The 21947-nt window shown below is 36.9% G+C and overlaps 1 protein-coding gene across 1 annotated transcript; it reads left to right on the top strand.

Annotated features, from left to right (window-relative positions):
• Positions 1–3021: 3021 nt before the first annotated feature.
• RB195_021189 (uncharacterized protein) lies at positions 3022–21906 on the top strand (the record flags this gene model as incomplete). Its single annotated transcript, XM_064207802.1, has 36 exons — positions 3022–3125; positions 9645–9752; positions 9839–10003; positions 10809–10969; positions 11037–11125; positions 12516–12659; positions 12729–12819; positions 12889–12971; positions 13044–13191; positions 13280–13428; positions 13844–13963; positions 14066–14159; positions 14297–14460; positions 14682–14816; positions 14897–14959; positions 15079–15201; positions 15270–15350; positions 15414–15540; positions 15698–15783; positions 15873–15936; positions 16837–16897; positions 16967–17099; positions 17163–17309; positions 17864–17993; positions 18401–18569; positions 18635–18775; positions 19327–19486; positions 19579–19668; positions 19746–19840; positions 20074–20171; positions 20238–20346; positions 20801–20930; positions 21003–21106; positions 21163–21235; positions 21307–21408; positions 21559–21906. The coding sequence occupies 36 exons, from the start codon at positions 3022–3024 to the stop codon at positions 21904–21906; spliced, it is 4389 nt and encodes a 1462-aa protein (XP_064063683.1).
• Between the last annotated feature and the right edge of the window lie 41 nt (positions 21907–21947).

Raw genomic sequence — 21947 nt, 5'->3', positions numbered from 1 at the left:
TGATTCGAAAGTTTTTACAGGATCGGAGTCCAGCACGGGCTCTCATAGAAAGCTTCATTTTCAGAGTTGCTCTCTGCTTTCTTTCTCATAGCTAATTCCAGAAAATAATGGGTAAACAGTCAGAAGTACTCCTACATCATAATTTGCACCCATATCCATATTATTTCTCATATTTTCATTGAATAAATGATCTGCCAATAGCTCTATCCTGGCGCTTCTATAATTCCATGAATATTTCATAACAATGGTTATCCTGGAAAATGGTCCTCAAATAATAATCACCTGTGTGTTCACAAGTGCTTGAACGAGAGTACATATATCGGATTTTTGGCGTCTTCGACCTCTTTTTCGTCGCAGTAATTTTCCATTCCATAGACCCTTGAACGTATCCTAACAAGTTACAATATCTATATCCTGGGTTCCTAACAATTCCTGGAAATATGTGTTCAATAAGTTTTCAATGAATAATTCCGGTTCTTTTTTACTTTGTGGAGAACTTATCGAAGCACTTTTTTCGCATGACCTTTTCCACGATATCGTTTAGCTACGTGGGATAAAATGGATTTCCTCAGTATTATTCTGTAGTCATCGTTACTTCCGTGAGTTATTTTCCCTCATTTGAAACTTATTCATGAGGTATCTCTACTTTTCAACTTGAACTCTTCTGAGGAGCCTGATTGTATGATTAAATACTGCTATTTTGGGATCCAGCAGAAAATTTAACCCCTGAAAGTTGCTCCCACAGCGGGGAAAAACATGTTCTCACTGGATCCTATCATGTACATTTACCTCTCTAGTCGGGAATATCTTTCTCGGATCTCTCGAAGCATGACCCATTCGGGCGGCGCTTTGCATGACTATGACATGGTACACCGGTTTGCTTTAGGTCAGATTATTGGCGATGAAGCAGTCTTTCGGCACCGTCCGAGTAAACGAGAGTGCTGCAGATTTTCGTCATTTTTCCATTTTTGCAACATAATTTTCATCATGTGATGGTCTGAACGACTCATCCAGAAGATGGGAGTGAAGGATAGGATATCGAGGGCGATATACAAATGCAGGAACCGCAAATATCCGTAGATCTTGCCGATTTTCAACGAAATACAGAGACGGAGAGAGAGGGAGGAGAGAAGCGCAAATATTACTCATATGAGTGGGACCGTGCATCAGCGCATCACTAGTTTCACTCAATAATTTCACCATAATTAATATGTATATCCATACGATTACGTCATAAATGACTCATCATTTATTTAATATACATTTCGGTGCACGAAATTTTGTCTACAGTATTTCTTATTCAAATTAAGTCGGTTTAAATGTGATAGATAGAACTGAAGTGAACCTCATTTAATTTCTTTTTCATTCTCATTTCCTGTCTCTTCCTCATTTTATCTACTACCTACTGAATCTCCTACTTAACAAACTTTTTATACTTCCCTCTCTCTTACTTCCAGGATTTTCCTCGACTTCTTTTCTCCTTGACCGAATTCATTTATTGCTTGCTTGCTGCTTGCTATTGCATTTACTGCTCATTCGCTCCTCTTCACTCCTCCCACGCAATCAAAAATATCGTTCTGGACCACCGAAAATATCATTTTACCTCAACGGGTAACAATATACTCAGCGTTTTCCATCGGCCTCCAGCCATACCCCATCCAGAACGCGGCCGCTTTGGACCACCCACGAAGCTCCAGTTTTCATAGTTTGTCCGCGAGGATATTGATTTTATTTAATTTCAACTACAAACATTGCAAGCGTTTTTAGAGAACGTTCTCGCACGTGACCTCTAGCGTCAAGCTCCGAGACATTACTAAGAACTGCGAAATGGTGGTTTTTTGTAAATCATTAAGAATAGGAGCAGTCTATCGGATTAGTTTCCATTGATGCGGATTTCCTAGGAATCATTAGTGATTTGAGAATGAAAAGCAACGCTTTTTTTCCAAAGAAGCACGTGTGAAACCTTTCTGCAACCTTCGTATTCTATATTAAATTCTGTGATTGATAAGCCTTATCCTTTCACGATTTCCACGTTTACGGTACTGATACAGTACGATGTCAAATGCTTCAACCAGACCAAAACATTTTAGAATTCTTTTTTCATTGAAATTCAATGGTTTTTTTTTTGAGTAACCAATACGTTGAAGGAGCTAAATTTTGAGGAAACATATTCTTCCACGTTTCCTATTCATCTTCTTTCTCATGGACACCATCTTAAGCTTTTTTTTCCCATTAATAACTAAACAATCACTTCAGAGTTATATTTTTGAGGTTCACAGTGCTGATCAGAATTGGAGGGAGCTCATCGATCCGCAGAATTGATCCAGAAGGACCCATACAACGATAAAATGTGGTTGAACATCATAAATGTGTGCTACATTCCCTAAATTTTGTTGTGGTTTTTCCAGGAGCTTTGTTCCAGAATCTGTGCTCATAGCTAATAAGATTTATTATTTTTAGTGTTTTTTTTCCATTGAAAGATGGATGCGATGTTTTTTTTGTTTAGGTTCTTCCTAATTCACTACGATATCTTTTCATTTCTTCCGGATTTGCTCCATTTTCAAGTGTTTATTCTTGTTTTAGTGGTTGTTTGTAATTAATTTCTTCTGTCCCTTATCCTTTTTGCTGTATTTTGCAAATTTCGGTTTTTTTTTTCAAAGTGAATCTTCGTTTTTGTTCACATTTAGCCTGGTCCTTTTCCATATTTTTAGGGATTATGACAAGTAAATAAATCTTGATCTGATGATCTAATTGATCAGTTTTTGGAAGTCTCCATGTTTTTCACTGATCATTTTCTCCGTTGTGCCCTATATTATTCTTTTTGCTGATCAACCAGTTTTTCCTTGTTCTGTATTTAAATCAGTTCCAATAAATTTATTATGATTTGAAGTACCGTTTTAAGATTATTCTAGAAAAGGTTCTTAAGAAAGGTGCCATTTCTACTTCTTAACTGAATTATTTTAACGTTTTCCACATATTCATCAAATATCAATTAAAAAGTTAACAGGTGAAAACAACGATATGGTAACGAACAACGAGGAGCACGTTCAGCTTGATCCAGGTGACGGTGACGGTGCTGTGGATGTCTATCCTAGAGTTCCCTTCTCAAAAAGATCTTCCAGCAGGTTTATTTAATTGCTATGGATTTTAAAGAATTTTTTCTTGGTCTTTTTCACTATCTTCTATTTTATTTCATGCTTCTTTAAGATAAATTTTCGTTTGATCGTAACGATTGACAGTTGCGAACAGTAAATATGAGGAAAAAATGTGGTTATCGCTGCATACAATTTGATTTTTGTTCCTTTTAGGCTCCTCCTATCTCATGGACCGTTATTTTTTTCTTTTTTTGCCTGTTACTTTTCCATTTGATTTTTTTTTGGATCCAATAAATAAAAATGACTCCTAATTACGATTACAGATGATTTTGGAATTTCCCTCTAGTTGAGGAGGTCAAATAATCAGCGAACCAGTGTAGAAAGTCTCGTTTTTTGCGATTCTCCCCATATTAAGAAGTCCATCAGACTCACCATGTGTTTCCCTGGACTACGGGTTGAAATAACTTCTCGCCGCTGTCCACATTTGTCATATTCGCCTAAATTCTCGGCTTGAGGCTATATTTTTGTTGTTACGTAGGCCAGAACATCCTATGTTATCCCAAAATTATGTTAGAATTGAAATCTTTCTTGGAACTACCTCCACCTCTTCTGTGGATCTTTAAACGCTACGAATTTTGAAAGCTTAGTCCATTTTTCTGTTCCGCTTATCACTTCTAGGCAAGGGAAAGAAAATTTCTTATTTTTTCCACCTACAGCTTTCTGCATCCATTTTTTTTAACGTTTCTATTATGAACTAACATTTTTTTCAGATTTTATGAGCTTTATGGCTTTTCTTTTATGAGTTTACTAATTTTATTAATTTCCAAATTTTCATGATAAAGATTAAAAGTGATTTTCGATCCTGTTGTACTCCAGGAGGTTACTTCTCATAGCTCCGACAACACTGAAGATTTCTTCAGTTCCCTGTTTTCAGTTTTGTTGTTGACCTCGTTATTTTCTCTTGGTTTCAAACCATCTACTGGATTTCCCTTATCCCAAAATACTTTTGTTACTTTTTATTTTATATCAAAAGCTCACAGCTCTCAGCTGACCTGATGCCCAAAAATCCAAGTGCTCAAATCAGATTCCTCCTCCGACTTGTTTACCACACGTAATTGCTTCAGTACGATGGGAAATTCGTTTAGAATATGGAGTGTACTTGAAAAATCTCCTGACTTCAGTTTCGTTGAAAATTCATAGGGCAAAGTACACTACGGTGTACAAGTAACAAGGAGAAGGAAGCAAGTTCTTTTGAATAGCCATCGTCATCACATTTTCTTCGCTACTGTATGCTAATTTCCTATGTTAAAGGGACATGAATCATGTGGATGCGTCCGGAATGTTCTATAAGTACACAGATATGTTTGATGGTACAGTTATGTACCAACAAAGTCGTCCACTTTTTGTTCTTAACACCTTACTCAACTAATTCACCCCCTTATGTATTCAACTTTCGCATTTCCTTTCCTCTCACAACGCATCCTCATTTTCTCGCATTTTTCCAGTCCTCTAGGATTGGTTTACTTCTGTTTCCACTTTTTTCATCCAATATTTGGATGAAATTACATCAACGGTGGGCTGTTGTCACAAATTAATAATCATAATTACGATTCCCATTATTTTAAAATGTTCTTCTGTAGGAAAAATGAATTCTCTCCACTTAAATGAACTAGTATTCCCTCATCCATCCATGATATTCTTTCAAGATGGTAAATATGTAGTAAATTAATAATTTAAATTCTTTTCAATTTTACTTTTTAGTTTTCTGTTCGTTAGTTGTTGCTTATTTAAAAGATTTTCTAATTAATTGTGCTACCAAACCGTTTTTATTACCATTTTGTCTCTATTCCACGATTTCCCTGGTGTCGGTTGAAATTTCTTGCTCTCTACATCTTCTCGTCAATTTTCTCGCTTCCTATTTGGATTAAATATCATATTTTCAATCGATTAACCTGAAAAGAGACATGTAACAGAAGTGATTCTAAAGAGAATCGCTGCTGCATAATTTGGAAAAAGCCTGGATTTTTTTCATTCCTATCCGTTATGATTATTAATGAAGTTAGAAGACTAATACATTTTCTAAGAATTAGTCTAGTGACCAGAATCCACCTATAATATCCCTAAAGCAAAGAGAAGCATGGAAAGACCTAAAAATTGAAAAATTTTTGGAAAAGATCACTGCAAGTTATTCTTTAAAGGCTAATAATGAGGTTTTTAAGATCTCCTTGCTAAACGAAAAAACGTTTTAAATCCAAAATAGCATCTGATTCCAGAAAATTCACAGGAAATTCATGTTCAATATAATCTATACATAACTAAATTGGATGAGTTTTTTTTTTTATCGGATGACTTTCAGTGCGTGAGACGACTTGACCGCGATGCATCGGTGACGAATGTTTCAGAGAAGCTTTGTCGATAAATGTCTTGCAAGGGAAAACAGCATGACATGCTGTCTCTAAATCCTAGACTTCTCCGGAAGAGCAGAAAATGTCTGCTAAAATACTTTTCTCTCTGTGCCCACATCAAAATTTCTATGTCTTTAATCAGAAACTGGGAAATTTTCTTTAAAAAAAACGCTGAAAAATTGTCAGCGAACGGTTTCGCAGCTAAAAAGATCGTCCGGATATGCATCCGATTTTGTAGGTGGGGAATTCTTCCGGCAAATCCAGTACAAAAGATACTGCATACCATTTTGATTGCCATTGTACCGTTGTTACATTCATGGGGTCTGGTTATTGCATTAAAAACTCGCAATAATGTTATTTATAATGTTTACATACCGAATATTTGTCTTTTTACGGATTATGCTATAAAGAAATTTGTAATCACTTTCATAGTTTTCGACGATAAGGAATTGGTCCCATGTAAGCAGGAAAAAATTGAATGAAATTAACTTAACTGCATCCCTATTAATAAATTACTATAGTACTTAATGTTGGGTTGCAGTCAATGTAATTCTGGAAGAATCCTAAGTCAGCTAGAACGTTATGCATCCCTATTATCATCGAAACATTTTTACATTCTTTTTTCATTGTTTGAATAAAGCATTCTCTGAATTTCCGGAATAAAATGCTAGTTTTTTTCATTTTTCTTAGACTGCTTTCTAGTCGATGGAAATTGAGTAAATTATTTTTAAAGGACTGAAATAATGACAGTTTATGCTTGTTCGAAAATATTTCAAAATATGAACATATAATTTTATTGAAATATGCATAATTTCCGCTCATCACTACTGGCTATTGATAACAATTCACTCATTTCTATGAGGAAATGCTAATCATTTCTGCATAGAAATAGCTGTGAAATTCTTCCAGTAATGATTTCTCTTTTTAGAAATTCTAGAAATTGCTTAATCGCAGGGTCGAACGTCCGCTTTTCGCTTTCTGAGGCAGTTTTTGAGATTAGCATCTATTTGATGACGCAGTTGCGCTCTTGGTGACGTCCAGCTAATATTGTGGGAGGGGGAACCTCGGTTCTTGTCATCCATTTCTTTCAGCTCATGCTTTCCTCCACAGTCGGAAGCTGTCGAACAATCTTGAACCGAAGAATGCCGCCAGGACCCCCGTTATCACCTCTGCTCCCTGGACGTCTGCGTCACGTGAATACTCACATAGTACGATAAGCAAGCGTTGATACGCACCGGGATGGTGTCGGTGTCTGCCGCCGCCGCCGCCGCAGTTATTTTCATACGCGGTCGACCTCGCGTTCTTCATTCGGCGGACCTCCTCGGGCTCGACTGATGGAGCAGCGTGCGGAGCGCAGAGCCAGAGGCTGATATCCAGCGAACGCTTTTTTCGAGTGGGAGGCGAGAGCCCGCTGCCTGAGGAACACCGCCGCCATCGCCACCGTGTCCGCCTCCTCCACGTACGGACGTCGAGGAGCACGTAGTGGGAGCGTCGTCGCACCGGCCATCGATGGGTAAACACGTTGTTTATAATGAACGCAGTGCGTATTCATGGGCTAACGCAGTGAGCCGAGAAGGTGAAGAGTCTGGCTTGCGGGCGCTCGCCGCGCTTGGCCTTCGTCCGTCCGTGTGGCGTCATGGGAGGGGGGATTCCATGCGGCTGCGTGCCCCTCCCTCAGCAGCACTTGTTTTCGATTATTTCGACGAACGCCGAAATCCAGCCGGTGCTCTCCTCGACTCAGGATCGCCGCTGTTGCACTTATATGTGCTATCAAGTTTCGCGCTTCTTCTATATCTACGTAGAATGATTCAGAGAGCTTCCTTTCAAAATGGATTTCTTTTATGTCTGGAATTTTCTCCGTCGCAGCAAATTTGCAGAAATGTCGAGGAAAAGATCTTCTTTCGTTTTTTCTCCCTGTACTTCTCTTGCAGTTCTCGATTTCTTCCTTCTCTGGAATTGATGCAGGCAGTGCTTGCATTTGTGGATGCAACTATTGCTCAACAAAATTATTCCCCTCAAAAATCAAGGATTGCTCTACGCCATTCTTCCGCTCCATCTATTGATATTTACTCCGCGCAGCCATTTTTCTGCACTCGACTTCCGTTTGCACGAAGAAAAATCGTACTAGACCTTTGTGATGTTGATTTTTCATTTTATATCTGGGGTTATGCATAAAATTATATTTCAAACATCCATTGAATAAGAAAATAGAAATAGAATGTAGAAATGTACAAATTTTTGAAATTTTTCTTGAGAGAATGGGGTACTTGTGCGATTTTCTCCCATAGCTTTGTGATTTCCATTTATTTCACGTAAATAACCTCAAGGACTCGGCTCACACCTCGCTTTCCTCTGCGTCCACCTCACATTGTTATTGACTATGCACGATTAAGGAGCGCTTCTTTCTTAACTAATTTTCTATGTTTTGCGTTTAGATGCGGTAATTTTTTTTAATTGTGATTACAAATTTTGTAAGATATTGAGAAAAGTTTTTTTTTTCCTCGTGCGAGCACATAACATTACAAAACTACCTTTAGTGAATCGTTCTAAGTGACATCATTCGAAGACGTTTTTTTTCACTTTTTCTAGGCGGACCTTCATTTCATTAGAGTATATGCCATTTAATATTGACGTCATTCTCGGAGAGTACACGTTTTTGTTGCCGGGTTCGTCGATTCTCCCCGTTTGACGTATTCAGAAGAGATGCTGGCTTACAGCAATTATGTGAAGTTCGCTTTGTGTCTGACCCTACTAATCCGTTATCGCTTTCCAATTTATTCCCTAGCATCCAAGCGACTTGAAAAAAAAATAGACTTGAAAATACCTCAATCGTAACCTCACAAATCATCATAATACGAACTTCTGAGGTTATTTCCCTTTCAATTACTGTCAATTTTCGCTTTATATGAAAGTTTAAACACCAGTGGATTGTTCTAGAAATGGATCTGCAAAATTGGATTTTATGGTGGAACGTAATTTCTGAATCTTAAAATCCTGGAACTCTTTGTCCTTCATCTAACCAGCCCTTAATACGTTCGCTTGTGACTTCTATTTCTCTGGAATGCGTCCCAGATGCGCTCCAAAATTTTCCACAGAGAATTATACACTGTCTCTTTTTCTTTGGATGCACTGAATAGTTCGAATCCACGGTTTCTGTTCCAGAACATTCAATGATGTCACGTTTGCCTGAGTATATAACTTCTGAAGTGCGTTCAATCCTACCGTACCATATCCGAACTCTCCACAGTCGATTTTCTACCGCTGGTGGATAGACTGGAACTTTTATATTCCGTCTGCGAATTTTCTTCGCCCAATTTCTCATGTTTCTGGATATTTTGTCTGTGTTTCCACGTTGAATGATGTCTTGGACAGTCCCCTTTTGCATAGTGTTGTACTTTTTCCTGATGATACGTCTTGACAACTCAGTAAATGGTCAGATTCTGTGCACACATTTCTCCATTATCTCTTCCTCGTACGTGCATCATATGTAGTTAGTAACTGTACTTTTGTTCTTTTGACTCTTCTGCTGCTTACGGATCACTTCCGAACATTTTTCTGGACTTTATCGTTGAAAAATCCTCTAACATTTTATATAAATACACATTTTCTCGTAAATCCTTCAGTTAATATAATTTCGATTTCGTGAGAAGCATGGCTTTAGTGCCTGTGTCCAATATGATTTAACCAACTGGATAAATTCACTCAAGCGGATAAATGGACATGGGTTGTTTATGTTCCTATTCGATAAAAAAACTTGTTCACGGATGACGAGACGGATGTACTCACGTATCCAACCATTTTGTCATTGGATACGTCTGTACATTACGCAGCGAAGTGCAATTCCACCAAGTTGGCATCCGGAAATCAACCAAGTAGTAGCGGTTAGGGAGAGGAAAAAAACAGTTGAAATCCTTATATCCATTGGATCTGTCCCCTTGAAGGTATATATTTTGGATGTGGCTTCAGCGTTCATTCAAGACACAATGCATCGATTCCAGAGCGAAATCATATTTGTTCGTAATATCCTGTTTTCTAGCTATTACAGCTTTTTGTGCTCCTCAGACTTTGTTATTACTCTAAAAATACAAATTATTAAAAATATTAGTATATTTTGAACTATTAATGAAATATGTATATGGTTTAGTATGGCCATTGATCCGGCTGAGAGGTATGCTCATGGAGGGGCAAAGAAGACCATGACACGTTACATTTCTTCCTTAAAAAATATGGTACCTATTCGCAAAGGGAAGAGGTACGTTTCTGGAACAAATTCTCCTCAGTGTATATTTTTTCTATTAGTTTATTTTTGAAAGCAATTTTAATGAGGTATTTTTGTAGAACTGGTGTCAAAGGTGGCGCTAAAATTGACGAGTCTGGTCTATTCTCGTTCGTTACCTACAGTTGGGTATTTGAATATTTATTTTCGGCGTTCAAAGGGAAATTAGACAAGGATCAAGTATGGAATTGCAGCATTTACGATGCTAGTAATGTAAATATGGCTAGGTGAGTGGAATCAGATAATCAGACGGTTATTTACACAATATAAGAAGGATGGTTTCTTAGTCATGAATTTCCTATTTTTTCCTGCGTTAAAATTTTGATATTTGTCTGTGTATATCGGGTTTTTTTTTCGCGTTTATGACAGTAACATAAGATGAGAGAGCAGGTGCTAGGACACCATGAATCGCCATGTAGGCAAACGTTATCGCGACGGGTGTCATAGTGATGCAAGAATGACGTTAGATACGGATGCAATTATGCGTCCAGACTTTGTTATAATCGAGAAATATTTTGTAGATTTTTTAGTAAAAATCCTTGTAAGTGCAGGATTTGTCTTCGGGAATTCAGCAAAAAATAAATAACATTAAAATATTCACATAACATAACACATTTGTTTTGATGAAACTTCAACTGAAATCCTTGTAAAAGGCGATCCTTCGTCAAGGATTTGAGTTAGGACTCATCGAATGTAGAATAAATCCATAATACAGTTAATTACTTCATTCACATCCAAGAGAAGCACTTCTATGGGCGCAGAGGGTATTTTGGAAGAAAGTGAAGCGGAAATAGGAGTGAAATAGAATGAAAATGGCGCCTTCAACAAGTAAATTTGATTTTACAAATAATCCACTAAAAATTTGTCCGGGAAACGAAGGATGCAAAACGGGTCGTCTACAAATATTCGAGTCATAACGTTGGCAAAATCAAGCTTTCCGAAGATTTTGAATAGTACTAACTGCTTATATTCATTATCTTTAGTTTTTTACTTAATACTTACTTACTTAAGGAGTAGCCTTGATTGTTCCAGGATGGAAGTACTTTGGGATGATGAGCTGAAACGAAATCCTCAAAGCCCCTCACTTTTTCGTGCTTTATTTCGATTTATCAAGACACGGTTGTGGGCCGCATGTGGCGTGTTTCTCTTCTGTTTAATCTTTGGATTCATCGGTCCAACATGTCTTATAAGAGGTAAATAATTAATTTTGAATTTAAATGAATTACTCTGGATTTAAGCGTCTACTTCCGGATACTTAAGGGCTTGTGCAATTTGCCGAACGACCTCCTTTGGAAGGTGAACCAGTGAACTATCGTCTTGGGATTTTTCTTGTCATATCCATCGGATTGGTGGGTGCAGATTGTTTTTTTTTTGTATTCTTTTAGAGTCTATTTTTTAATCGACTCAATTTTCATATCTTATTTTCTCTTATACATTTGTAAACGTCTCTTCGGTCACATTTTAACTTTCTTTATCCATAAAAGCAGCGCGTTATTATTAATTAATAAATAATGATATAATATTAATATTAGTGATCTTCAACATTAGCTTTTATCGGACGCTCTATTCGAAGCTTTGATATTACCGTCATCTTTGGACCTTCCATTGATCCCACGCATTCCGAAAATTGTTGCCAGTTCTCTGCAGATAGCACTTGATAACGCTTCTAATTTCATTTACGACCCTGAAAAAAAAAAACGCAAAAAAAAGTTGCGTTGAAGGCAGATGCTTTCAATAAAAGCAACCATTTCTATCAGCACAGCTGCAGTACCTGGTGATCAGAAAAAGATTAGTTGAAATGTGAATTTTCATCTTTTGATCATGTTATTCCGATAAATGTCACCTCCTCTCAGTCACCTTCAAGTCATAAAATTGTCGAGTTCTTTGCTGCATTCTCTGCTGCTGACGAGAAAAAAAAAAGAGAAATTTCACATAGATCTGGAATGTTTCACGTGAAATTCTGTGATTTCCATTAGTCAGATTTTTTTTTCTATGAAGAAACCGTTTTCTGCTTTGAATGTAATACAGTACAATAATACAATACAGTACCTAGTTGTCCTCGAATTTCTTCAGCCGTGTCACCGCGACGCGTCTGCTGTAACTCGCACAGTTTTCGCCTTGACTTTCCTCCCCACCGCCTTAAACCAATCGATTCGCTGGTGTCTGATATGACAGTAATTGTTATTTATTATTTGTCAATCAAGTGTTTAAATAATACGCTTTATCTGCCCTATACCTTGTAATATTACCGAATCAATAAATTAGTTAGTTATGGACACTACTCGTAGTGGTAATGGGACCCATATAGTGAAATGTTCCCTCTTAACTTCTAGATACTATCTCTAATCACCTTATCAGTTGGTGGCGGAGGGAAGAGGCTCAGGAGTGTTTACGTTGAAACAAAGTTATTTTCGGTTGATACAAAATTATTTTCGGGTGAAACGGTAATCTAGAAAGCTCGATAACCAGAAAGGGTTGCTAGTAGTGACCGCGAAACCCGATTCAACTCCTTATACCGTATATCGGTCAGGCAATATCGGACGAATACTTATTATATATTATATTATATTATTGCATTATTAGGCATTTTATTTATAAAATTGTTCTTCTTTTTCGTCGGGTCGCGCTGTTCAACTGAAATTATCAGTATTTCTGACTAGCTATCCCTCTCAAATACCAACTGACTCATCCACTGACTCAAAGATTGAGTTAGAGACTTTTCCAAAAATTTCATTTCAGGTAGAAGTTGCTCGCGTTTTATCGTATGGTGCAACATGGGCCGTATCATACCGTACAGGTATCCGTGTTCGAGGTGCCCTATTAGGATTACTCTTTAAGCGTATCCTTGGTGCACGTAATGTAGGGAAAAGGACTGCTGCTGAGGTAGAAATGTTCGATGCGGATTACAGACCTCCTCATCCCTCGATTATCCCTCAATTTTGGTCATTTTAGTTTGTGAACATGTTTGCAAACGATGGACAACGACTTTTTGACGCTGTTACATTTGCGCCGCTTGTGATCGTAGGACCGCTTGTGCTTATTGGTTGGTGTAGTTTTTTTTTTCTCCTAGCTAATTTTTTAAAATTAATCTAGTTAATTTGGTTCGTTATAGGCGGAGTTGGGTACCTGCTTGCTGTAGTTGGACGATGGTCGCTGCTTGGGATCCTTGTCTTTTTCATTTTCGATGTTATTCAGGTGAGATGGTGTCATATATAACCACCTACTTTTCTTTTTTTTAAATCTAATTTTTTTTCTTTTTTTTTCAAGTATGGCTTGGGAAAGACAATGGTCCGTTGTCGTAATAATGCCATAGAGAAAACGGAGAAAAGGATCAGCCTTATGGGTGAGATTATACGCTGCATTCGTATCATCAAAATAAACTGTATGGAGGAGAGCTTCTCGAGAAGAATTGAACGTAAGTTTTTTTTTTTTAACTGAATTCGTAGTTTCCCTCATTCTCATCCTCAACTTTATTTCTTCTTGGTACGAATCGACTTTTCCAGAAATGCGTCACGCCGAGAAGGTCGACATCCAGACAGCTGGATACGCTCAATCGTTAGCTATAGCATGTGGTCCGGTTGTTCCTGTGGTAGCTGCAATCCTTACTTTTCTAGGAGTAGTACTATCAGGGCATGATCTATTGGCTAGTGATGTGAGTGATAGCTAGAATATTATCTTTTCCTGGATTTTCTCTCCTGAATACTCTAACAGTAGCTTCTGTAGCTTTTACTTTGTGATTATACAAGTTTAGCACATTATTTTGTCTTCTAAAACTACTTTCCCGCTATAGTCATTTTCTTATCGTGGATTTTATGGAGTTATTGACGTTATCCTTCCGAGTAAGCAAAAGATCACCTGAAACTGATGTTTCTGGACTCTTACACACCTCCCATATCCCAACATCTGGGTTTTTGATAGCTAACCTCCAAGTATCATCCCGCGCCTTCTTGTTCTTTTGAGTTCCGGTTTGACTCCTTTCTCTTCGGTATTTTTTCTTCCAGAAATCACAGTCAATCGAAATTTTCACAAAGGAAAGTCTTTGAGAATTATTTTTCTTTTCTTTTCAGGCATTTTCTGCGATCACTGTATTTTTTGTGATGTTATTTGGTATAAGAATGATTCCATATGGAAGCAGATATCTCGCTGAAGCAATTGTTGCAATTCGAAGAATTCAAGAGATCTTACTAGTAAGATTTTACTACGATTTTTTGATTCCGTGTAATTAAAGGCTATAATTAAACGAAATATAAAATTCACACAGTAATTCTCTGGAAGAAAAAAGTGTTTAGAGCGAACAATGGGAAGGAGTACAACCACATACTCAGGATCAAAATGTGGCGATTCGATTCCGTAGCGCTACCCTCACTTGGAGTCGACCAAATGGTGAGTACGATCCTTTAATTTCCTATCTGAACCTGAATTTTTGCAAAATAACGTTGTTTTTTATTTATGGATTTATTTTCTGTTAAATGATGACCTGATGACATAAGGGATGAGTACCAAGACTTTTTTTCTTGAAGTTGAATCGACTGCAACGCCTACAGAAGCAACGCCTGTGGATACCCAGGAATCCGCGTTCACCTTGGATAACATTACATTAATCATCAGGAAAAAAGAGTTGACAGGAATTTGTGGAGCGGTTGGAAGTGGAAAAAGTGCACTGCTTAACAGCATCATTGGACATGTGAGTATCCGTAATTTTTGTGGATAAGATACATACTTCTCAACAACTATTAAAATTCCTATAAAAACTGAAGTGCCATTTTTTGTCTTTATTTTCATTTCTTTTCAAATAAGAAAGGAATTATTGGCCTCAAATAGTAGTGATAAATAATGTAAATAATAAAACTATAAATAAATATAAATAATAATCCTATATGCCTTCTATTTATTCCTCACTTCTAGATGTTCACCATAAATGGCGATATAGAGGTCGGCGGAACTTTTGCATACGCACCACAAATACCATGGATCCAAAACGCTACCGTCCAGGAAAATATTCTTTTCGGTTCGATTATGAATTCTCAAAGATATTATAAGGTATGTGATTGAGCAGATTTTTTCTCAATCTTCAGGACGAAATCAATCGATTGATTTCTTTTCTACCCAATATAATTCAGGCTGTAAGTAGCTGTCAACTGACAAAGGATATGGAATCGTTAGCTGCTGGAGATCAAACGGAAGTGTGTAACAGATTTATTTTATTTTTTCATGTATGCGTTATTATTTTCCACTTATTTCGGTTTTTTAAAATAATATTTTATCTAAAAATAAAGACGAAAAAGATTTATTTTTATTGCAGATCGGCGAACGAGGTGCTACACTTTCCGGCGGGCAAAAGGCGCGCGTTTCTTTGGCACGTGCGATCTTTGCTCACAAGGATATATATCTTTTAGATGACATATTTTCTAGCCTGGATAAAAAGGTTTGATTTTGTTCGTTTTTTTCTATTTCGATTTAATCGCAGATTATTCGTTAGTAACGAAATTTAAGGTTTCCGAGAAAATCTTCGAAAATGCTATCCTTGACGTTCTGTCTAGCAAGACCGTTGTGATGGTCACCACGGATCCACAGGTCTAGCCTCTAACCCTCATGCGTTCTCCTTTTTTGAAGATCAAGTGAATATTTGTTTTTAAGCGCCTATCGCAATGCGATCGTGTGATATTCATGGATAGTGGACGAGTTGTCGCGCACGGATCGCACGATGAGCTCCTAGCGACATGTGCTCAATACAAGGAATATTGTGATAGTGCAAAAGTTCAAGGTACGACCACAATCCAGGTTTCAGATCCCAGTAGTGAAATAACTATGTCCCGGCTTCGCATGTCTTAGATTTATCATTTTTTAATTTTTTTTTAAATTGATTTTTGCTCAGCTTAACAGAATCTCTTCGATTTTCTATAACAGCTACCGTATTCTAGAAGAAATTTCTACTCATGAAAGTATTCTGGACAATTCGAACCAAGAAGGACGATTGTCCTCGCCATCGGAGGAGGATCTCGACAAAGTACGTTACTACAGGGTTTTTTTGACGCAAAGTTTTTCTTTCAATTTTTCTCGACACAATTTTTATTTATATATGATATATTTTTGAAGATCGAAGATATTGTGGATATCAAAGATCCTGGTGCAAAACTTATTGCTGATGATGACACGAAAGGTTAGTTGGTTTGCTCTTGTATTCAATAAATTTGCTAAGTTCTGACCTTTACAAATGCTAAAGTTTTCCGGATTTTAGTTACTATCTAAATTTTAGATATTTTATAATTTTTGCAGCTCCAGAGACAATCCTCACTTTTTTACGCTTTTTTATGCCGACGAGAATTTAATTTTTATCAAAATGTTAAACTGTTAGAGAACGAACTCCCTACTTGGATATTTATCCGATTTCTGAAGTAACGCAGTTAAGACAAGATCGTATTTGTTTGCCCAACGTATAGGAATCGATCGCAACCGAAATAAGGAACTTTTTAACCCCTTCTCCTCATTTTTGAAGGACATATCACGAAAATGAGGTCTCTATATGAAAATATAGAGTTTATAGTTCCTGATGGCGAGGAATTGAGCGTGGCCGCGCGCGGTTGCGAGCGGTCGTGAGATCAATGAGATCTCCTCAGCAGCCTATTCAAGTAAAACCGAGAAACCGGACTGCTGAGGGACTAGAGCGTGTAGAAGGGCGTTCTAACGTATCTCGTAGGAATAATATCGTTTCTCACACCGTCTTTTTTAAGGACAATGAGGGGAGTTGAGCGTCGCCACACTCATAGTAATCTGGAACCCAAACTCTTTATTTTCCAGGATCCTAATTGCATCGCTTTCGTGATACATGATTTCCCTTAATTTCTCCACTTTTTGATAGGAGGTCATGATGTGAAATTTTATAAAATTCCAGGAAAAAATATCTTCGGAATGAGTTATTACTAACCCGCTAATAACGCCGTAAAGTTAGCTATTAGTTAATAAAGAAGATTTATAACAATCTTGGCTAAAGCTCGAGTAGATCAATCAAAGTTTAAGAACTTGCTATTAATTGTGCGAATATTATTTTTTAACATTGCAGGTAAAATTGTGGATGATGAGGAAGATTATGGATTGGCAGGGATGTCGTTTTCTATTTACAAGTAATACAGTACCACATTTTTGTAGTTGTTATGACTGGATTTTAATGATTATACGGTACGATTATTTAGAAGTTATGTGCGTGCAGCTGGAAGTCTCTTAGTTTGGGTACTTCTCCTGGCCGCCTTTATTCTAAACGTATCCGCTTCGATATTTTCCACATTTTGGCTGTCACGATGGTTAAAAACCGGTCATGGAGAGGAGGTAGATATTAATTAGTGTGGATTTATCCTTAAATGTTACTAGTTATCATAGCTTAGTCTTTAGCTAGTCCAAGTGAACGGCAGTGTTCGTCTACATTCAGAAGGTAGTTTGGCCGATAGTCCTGATACACCGTATTATTCGACTGTATATGGGATTTCACTTGTGATACTTTTCGTCTCAGGACTTATTAAAGCGATGATCTTTGTGAAGGTAAACTTATTTTTTTCCTTTCAAAGTATTCTAATAATTTTATTAACGCTTGTCTTAATCCTTGTTCTTCCCAGGATGCAAAAATTAGTGAGAAGTCCAGCTTTTTTATAGCTTTTGACTTCATTCATTACCGAAATTAAAGTGAATTCAGTCCTGTCGCTGACAAATATTCTTTGCGACGATTTTAAACAAGTTAACAAAGTAAACAACAACATCACAACAAAAACAAACATGCATTACGAGCTTTATCCCTGAAGTCCTACTTCCATACCAGTCCCCATTTGTACTACTAAAAACAGGAGATTGATATCCTTCTAATTATTGGGTCTGGATATTTACACGTCCTTATAAGTACCTCATTTCACATCGAATCTGAAAGGAACATCCAGAATAAGTCTGATCTCGTCGCACTCATGATTAACGTAGAGAACTGTGCGCTTTTCCGTGTTTTCTCTACTTTGAACTCTTTTTCTATTTTCTGGATGTCCTCCAAGTATAGTTCCATGCCTCTTTATCCCTTATCGTCCTCATATGGTTCAAATAAACTTTTGAAGGTATCACTTAATGCAGCAAGTCGACTTCACAACAATATGTTCTCGTCGGTAATTCGTGGTACTATAGCATTCTTCGATTCCACACCAACCGGACGTATTTTGAACCGATTTTCTAAGGATATGGACGAGAGTGAGTAATTTTTTTTTTCATTATTTTGTCATTTCTATCCACGATAAGAACGTCACACTTAATCTCATCAAATTTTTCTTCTCTCATCGCATTGAATGACAAATTGTTTATTTTTGTTTTTAATTTTTGGCACATCTTAAACAAAATGGTTCGTAATTGAAATTGAAAAAGAAATAATTGGAATTTTTGAACGACTATCCGTTGAGATTAGAGTGGAGGAAATTTCTCGGATTAATTAATTTATCTATCTTCTTCTTCTTCTTCTTCTTCTTATTATTATTATTATTATTATTATTATTATTATTATTATTATTATTATTACTATTATTAAACACAAAATCTTTGACAAACAGCACTAATTTGTTTTTGGAATTTGAATATGTTTGTAGAAAATCCTATATTTTTAGTTGATGTGAAGTTACCGTTCACCGCCGAAGTTTTTCTCCAGAATATGATAACATGTATTGGATTTTTGCTTGTTATCGCATGGGTATTTCCAGCATTTCTTATAGCTTGTATTCCTTTATTCGCTATCTTCCTACTTTTTGTCATGTGCTTTAGGGCTGGAATAAGAAGGTACGGTATTTTAATATCGTCCAGTGAACTGTATTGATGAGTAAGGATGATGTGGATATTTTCAGCTTAAAACGTTCCGAAAATATCTCTCGATCTCCACTTTTCGATCATATCACAGCTACTGTAGAAGGATTAGCTTGTATTCATTCGTATGGACAGTCAAATCGTTTTTTGGAAGCACTCAAACAGCGACTTGATGCGAACAGGTTAGTTCTGAATCTGGATTATCTACGCTTATCATGGATAGAGGGTGAACAATGGTGAAAAGAACGTTTTTTACAAGCTACATTATAAGGCTTAGATTAATTAGTTTATTTCTTTATTTATTCATTCATTCAGACATCCACTTATTCGTTCATTCATTGATTCACTAATTCATTCATTCATTGATTCATTAATTCATTCGTTCATTCATTCATTCATTCATTACATGGTTGTCCGTGTGTGTATGAACGGAGCATTCAAAGAGCGAATAACACAAATATACACCATAAAAAAGATTAGCACATGAATACGTTATTCAATACAAGCCAAGAATTTTTTTTTAATATTTTAAAATAAAATAAGAATTTTTAAGTAAGTAATTTTTGTAAAAGAAAAAGAAGAAAATTAAAAATAATTTCCACTTCATTTTTCCCTTCTTTTCTTTTGATTCTCTACCAGTTGTTCTTGCTAGACTTTCTACGCGATCGGAATAGTTATCCTTGAAATTCTTGGCACTTTTTTGTCAATGATGAGATGTATGGTTCGATTTCAGCGGAGCTGTGTTCATGTTTCAATCGGCTATGCGATGGTTAGCGGTTTGGTTGGATTTGCTTGTTGTGATGATCACTTCAATTGTTGCTTTCTTTATTGTTATTCTTACTGGAACATTATCACCTGCAGATGCAGGAATGGCATTGGCATTTGCTGTACAGGTTGTTCTTATAAATTTTATATCAGTTGAAAAAGTTTAAGGATGAATTTACCTAGATTTCGGTGATAAAAAAAAAAATCCTTCATTTTTCAGATGAGCGGTATCTTCCAGTTTGCCGTACGTACACAAACGGAATTGGAAGCAAAAATGACTTCTGTTGAACGTGTCGCCTACTATTCCGAAGTAATTTCGACTTTTTTCTGAAATTTTTTCTTTTTTTTTCTAATTTTTTCTTATTTCTCACCGTTCATTTTGTCTAGACCATTCAATCTGAAGGAAACTGGGAGACCAGAAAAGGAATTGACGTACCGAAAGAATGGCCACAGAATGGACAAATTGATTTCCAGAGTGTAAAGTATGTTTAGGGAAATTTTAATTTTCGAATTCATGCAAAATCGACAGAGATCCCGAAAATCCCGATAGAGTCCCAACAGCTTTTGTTGAAACTTCTTACATGTTCAACTTAGCTTCTAATAACTTTTCCTATGAAGTAAAAGTCCAGTAAGAGTTGTAGTAAATGGATTTTTTATTAACTTTTTTTCAAATCTGCATTGTGGATCTATTTTCTTATGAATGACGACCTTCCAGGCTGCGTTATCGTCCCAAATTTCCATTAGCCTTGAATGACGTCACCTTTGAGGTAAAACCGAAGGAAAAAATTGGTGTAATCGGAAGAACTGGATCAGGTTAGGGGAACGCGGGAGAGAATTAGTCAAAAACGTGGAATTTATATGTAATTTTGTAATTTTCAGGAAAATCATCTCTAGGAAATGTTTTGTACCGGCTCTATCCCCTTACATGGGGTCGAATTTTTATTGATGGTGTCGATATCGCAACAATTGGACTGCACACATTGAGAAAGTGAGTTATATTGCGAAAATACGAATAAAAAAACCAAATTAAATTAATTCATTACAAAGAAATTAAAGATAATGTTATTTCCTGAGCTTTTTCTGCTACTAAATGGAATTCACAGTGTGGTTTTCAGAAATGGCAGGGAATGAGCATAGATCCCCATAGATCATTAAAGAACTAGATTTTTGAGATTACTTTGTTGGAAAATTTTTTACAATAATGAAATGAAAGCGATTAAATTGGATCAGCAGTGAAATTATTAACGAGGCTACTCTTTACATCCGTAAAAGTACTGTAGTTGGCTATGTTAAGACTAGCAGCTTTTAAGGGTTCTCTTTTCTGGATGCGTAGGTGGTCCTTCAAGTTTTCCCTGTCATTCTTGAAAAATCAATCTTGAACGTTACCTACTAGTTAGAGGAACCGAACAAAGTTTCCCCGAACGATCCTTGTGACCATTTAGAGCTATGTCCTTCATTCCACAAGATCCAGTACTTTTTGCTGGAACAGTTCGTTCAAATCTCGATCCCAACAACGTTTTCACCGATTCTGAACTGTGGTCCGCACTAGAGAAGACGTATCTCAAGACACTGGTGATTTTTTTTTGTTACAGAAAGTTACTGTATTTTTACATGTAAGTCACAGTGACATCTGCTTCATTTAAGATCTCCAACCTCGACAAAAAACTAGAATCCGAGGTTACAACAGGTGGAGAGAACTTTTCCGTTGGAGAGCGGCAGCTTCTCTGCCTTGCCAGAGCATTGCTATCGTGAGTTTGGAAATGATGTCAGAGAATTCGGCAACAGTATCCATGATTTGTTCCAGGAAAGCAAAAATTGTCCTACTTGATGAAGCAACTTCAAGTTTGGATATGTCGACGGACAAGCTCATCCAAAAGGTTCGAGTATTTCGGCCAGCGTTCCTCATTTGCTTTTTTTCCAAGATGTGATCAATATACGGTAATTCCAGGTGATTAGGGAAGTATTTCAAGATGCTACCGTTCTTCTAATTGCTCATCGACTTGAAAATGTTTATGGATTGGATAGGGTTTTGATGATGGATGGAGGAAAAGTTAGTTGTTACAAAATTCTTTTTCCAAAAGTTGTATTTTTATTATGGTGAGCACTGTTGCCTCCTAGCTGTACTATTTACTTGTACCTCGCACATCTATTCGATCAATAATTATGTAATATAATTACATTACATTCATTTTCATTTTAGGTTGTGGAGTTTGACCGTCCAGAAGTGTTACTGAACAAAACAGCATCGGAACTACGGATTCTCGTCAGGCAAACAGCCGGCGCCGATGAGATATTCGTGGAATCAGAAGGTGGCGGAAGTGAAAGTTCACCTGAAATCATGGATAAACGAGAAATCAATGACAGTGAAAGTGTTCCGGAAATTATCAACAAAGACTTATCACCGGATACGGAAAGTATGCCGGAGATGGTAGAAAAGCAAGAAATTGATGACGAGGACGATAGTGTCGAAATATTGGATCGACCAACTAATCCTCCAAGTCTGGATGACGATGACATTGAGGTGGTTTCTGCGCCGACGAATCAGTAACAACAAATGCAATGAATAGCTTATTTAACATATTTTGTGGA

This window comes from Necator americanus, chromosome X (assembly GCF_031761385.1).
Source record: "Necator americanus strain Aroian chromosome X, whole genome shotgun sequence".
In the NCBI taxonomy this organism is placed as follows: Eukaryota; Metazoa; Nematoda; class Chromadorea; order Rhabditida; family Ancylostomatidae; genus Necator; species Necator americanus.
The sequence above is the reverse complement of the archived record's forward strand: the minus strand, read 5'-3'. Positions and strand labels throughout refer to the sequence as shown.